The sequence below is a fragment of the Colobus angolensis genome, unplaced genomic scaffold (genome assembly GCF_000951035.1).
Source record: "Colobus angolensis palliatus isolate OR3802 unplaced genomic scaffold, Cang.pa_1.0 Scaffold135, whole genome shotgun sequence".
NCBI lineage: Eukaryota > Metazoa > Chordata > Mammalia > Primates > Cercopithecidae > Colobus > Colobus angolensis.
The window spans coordinates 2,686,870-2,690,453 of NW_012114433.1; the positions used below are offsets into that span (position 1 = coordinate 2,686,870).

At 50.6% G+C, this 3,584-nt stretch overlaps 1 protein-coding gene across 1 annotated transcript in view; it reads right to left on the reverse strand.

Annotated features, from left to right (window-relative positions):
* The window catches only part of LOC105506319 (chromosome unknown open reading frame, human C7orf26), a 20,642-nt gene extending 17,093 nt beyond the window's left edge, over positions 1–3,549 (reverse strand). Inside the window, exons 1-2 of the mRNA XM_011934401.1 lie at positions 3,357–3,549; positions 1,992–2,213 (exon numbers count right to left, since the gene is read on the reverse strand). Coding sequence (XP_011789791.1) covers positions 1,992–2,213; positions 3,357–3,548 — 414 coding nt within the window. The 5' untranslated portion in view covers position 3,549. The remainder of the gene's footprint in view (positions 1–1,991; positions 2,214–3,356) is intronic.
* Between the last annotated feature and the right edge of the window lie 35 nt (positions 3,550–3,584).

The window sequence follows — 3,584 nt, forward strand, 5'->3', positions numbered from 1 at the left end:
CACTGCACTCCAGCCTGGGTGACAGAGCAAGACTCCAACTAAAAAAAAATTGAAAAAATTAGGCGGGTGTGGTGGCACACACCTATAATCCCAGCTACTTGGGAGGCCAAGGCAGGAGGATGGCTTGAGCCTGGGAAGGTTGAGGCTACAGTGAGCCCTGTGGTCACACCACTGCACTCCAGCATAAGCAACAGAGCAAGATCGTCTCAAAAGAAAAAAAAAAAACAACACCTGACTGGATACGGTGGCTCACGCCTGTAATCCCAGCATTTTGGGAGGACGAGGCAGGCGGATCATGAGGTCAGGAGATCGAGACCATCCTGGCTAACACGGTGAAACTCCATCTCTACTAAAAATACAAAAAAATTAGCCAGGCACCACTGATGGTGGGCACCTGTAGTCCCAGCTACTTGGGAGGCTGAGGCAGAATAGCGTGAACCCGGGAGGCGGAGCTTGCGGTGAGCCGCAATCACACCACTGCACTCCAGTCTGGGTGACAGAGCAACACTCTCTCAAAAAACAAGACAAAACAAAAAAACCACCCCATAGACCAAATTTGTCCCACCACCTGTTTTTGTAAACAATATTTCACTGAGACGTGATCATGCTTGTTTGCCTACTGCCTAAAGCTGTTCTTGCACTAGAAGGACAGAGTAGCTGTGAAAGAGACTAAAGACAGTTCACTATCTCGCCCTTCACTACAACATCTGCCGGCTCTTGTTTTACAGTTTACTTAGGAAACATCATTTCTGCCTTCAGGTGAGGAAATGACAACTTTTGTAACCCTACAGGATCCCAGGTGAGATGCCACAGGTAAAAATTAACAGCTGCTATCACACTGAAGAGATTCAGGAATGTCTGTGACCTGTCACATGATGAAAAGGTTTGTTTACAGCAGTACTTGCTGAATTTCTCTCAAAATCCTATTCTTAGGCCGGGCACAGTGGCTCATGCCTATAATCCCAGCACTTTGGGAGGCTGAAGCAGGAGGATCGCTTGACCTCAGGAGTTCATGACCAGTTTGGGCAACACGGTAAAACCCCGTCTCTATAAAAAATACAAAAATTAGCCAGGCATAGTGATGTGTGCCTGTGGTCCCAGCTACTTGGTGGGCTGAGGTAGGAGGATCACTTGAGCCCAGGAGGCAGAGGTTGTAGTGAGCTAAGACTGCACCACTGCACTCCACCCTGGGGGACAGACTGAACCCTTGTCGCAAAAAAAAAAGAAAAAAAAAGAAACGAGAAAGAAAAAGAAAAAAAAACACGCCCTAATTTAAAAAAAAAATTTTTTTGGGGACTGAGTCTCACTCTGTCACCAAGGCTGGAGTGCAGTGATGTGATCTCAGCTCACGGCAACCTCCGCTTCCCATGTTCACATGATTCTCCTGCCTCAGCCTCCCAAGTAGCTGGGACCACAGGTGTGTGCCACCATGCCTGGCTAATTTCTGTATTTTCAGTAGAGACAGTGTTTCACCATGGTGGCCAGGCTGGTCTCAAACTCCTGACCTCAAGTGATCTGCCCCGCCTCGGCCTCCCAAAGTGCTGGGATTACAGGTGTGAACCACTAAGCACGGCCTAAAAGAATAATGTAAACAAACAAACAAACAAAAATTCCAGAAATCCAATTCAATGAGAATTCCGAACAGTAAACTCTTCAACTCCTCTTCAGAGACTCTCAGGGTTTTTTCTGAGACAGAGTCTTGCTCTGTCACCCAGGCTGGAGTGCAATGGCACCACCTCAGCTCATTGCAACCTCTGCCTCCTGAGTTCATGCGATTCTCGTGCCTCAGTCTCCTGAGTAGCTGGGGTTACAGAAATGCATCACCATGCCCAGTTAATTTTTCATTTTTAGTAGAGACACGATTTCACCACGTTGGTCAGGCTGGTCTCGAACCCCTGACCTCAAGTGATTCGCCCACCTCAGCTTCCCAAAGTGCTGGGATTACAGGCATGAGCCACTGCACCCGGCCGAGGGTCTCTCTTGAGCAGTACCTGAAGCCAGGAGGCGGCACACTCCAACACCGGGATTCGACACACAGCCACCGCCATGGAGACCAGTTTTCCCAACAAGCTCATCCGGCTGTCATCGGCTTTGTTCCCTTGAGGGCTGAAAAGGGATGAAAAAATAATCTGCCGAACAGAGTCCTTGGTTTGCTCCTGGAAATAATTGCACATGATTTCAAGAAGTTGAAGCTCCTGAAGTGAATTCAGTCTCTGCAAAAGAAATCCAGGAAAAGCGTTAAGAAATGTGGCTGTAACGTACTTATTAACTCATACATTAAAAAAACAGGAAATAGACTGGGTGCGGTGGCTCACACCTGTAATCCCAGCACTTTGGGAGGCTGAGGCGGACGAATCACAACGTCAAGAGTTTGACACCAGCCTGGCCAACGTGGTGAAACCCTGTCTCTACTAAAAATAAAAAATTGGCCGGGCATGGTGGGTGTGCGCCTGTAACTCCAGCTACTCCGGAGAATTAGGCAGGGGACTCGCTTGAACCCGGGAGGCGGAGGTTGCAGTGAGCCGAGATTGTACCACTGCACTCCAGCCGGGTGACAGGGTGAGACTCGTCTCCAAAAAAAAAAAAAAAAGGAAACAGGAAAAAAGGTTTTTCCCCGTAGAACTTTTCGCCCTTCGTAAAGCTCAGGTCTCAGGGAGATCTTTGCTGTTACTCTTAGAAAAAAGTCATATAGGCCAGGCGTTGTGGCTCACACCTGTAATTCCAACACTTTGGAGGCCAAGGAGAGAATTTTGAGCCCAGGAGTTTGAGACCAGCCTGGGTAACACAGGGAGGCCCCATCTCTACAAAACATTCAAAAATTAGCTGGGCATGGTGGTGCATGCCTGTAGTCCCAGCTACTGAGAAGGATAAGGTGGGAGGATTACTTGAGCCCAGGAATTCAAGGTTGTAGTGAGCTGTGACTGCACCACTGCACTCCAGCAAAATAAAATAAAATAAAATAAAAAGGAGAAAGAGAGGAAAAAAAAAAAAGGACAAAGAGAGAGAAAAAAAGAAAACGATGTAAGAGGAAAGCTATACAGATCATTATACATCCTCCTGGAGGGCTCAGGATGAGCCTCTCGGTAACAGCCCAACAGACTTCTAGGGAGCGGGCAGTCGCCAGTTTGTCCCTTTAACACCAAGACTCGGCTGTCACACGCCCCGCAGACTGGACAGGCAGCTGAGCAACACTGCCGGACCCGGAGAGGGGTTTGCGGGCTGCTGCAGGAGCGAGGCCAAGCACGAGCGCGAGGCTCCTGGACGTGGGGCGCCCGCGGCTTGACATAGCCCTGCATCGCAGGGGAAAAGGCCCGCCTGCCTGCGGCGCCCGGGCACCCGACCGTCTCCGGCCGCACCTTGGGCTGCGCGCTGCGCTCCTTGGGCACTTGGAACACGAACTCCTCCAGCAGCTCCACGGAGCCCTTATCCACGATGGGCAGCGGCGCGCTCTGCAGCTGGCTGCTGAAGTAGATGTCCAGGTGGTACAACACCTCTTTGGCGGCGCTGAGCGCGTCGCGGCGCAGCAGCGAGTGGCGGATGTCGTTCATGGTGCGGCCGCCGCGGCCCCCACGCCGAGCGCGTCT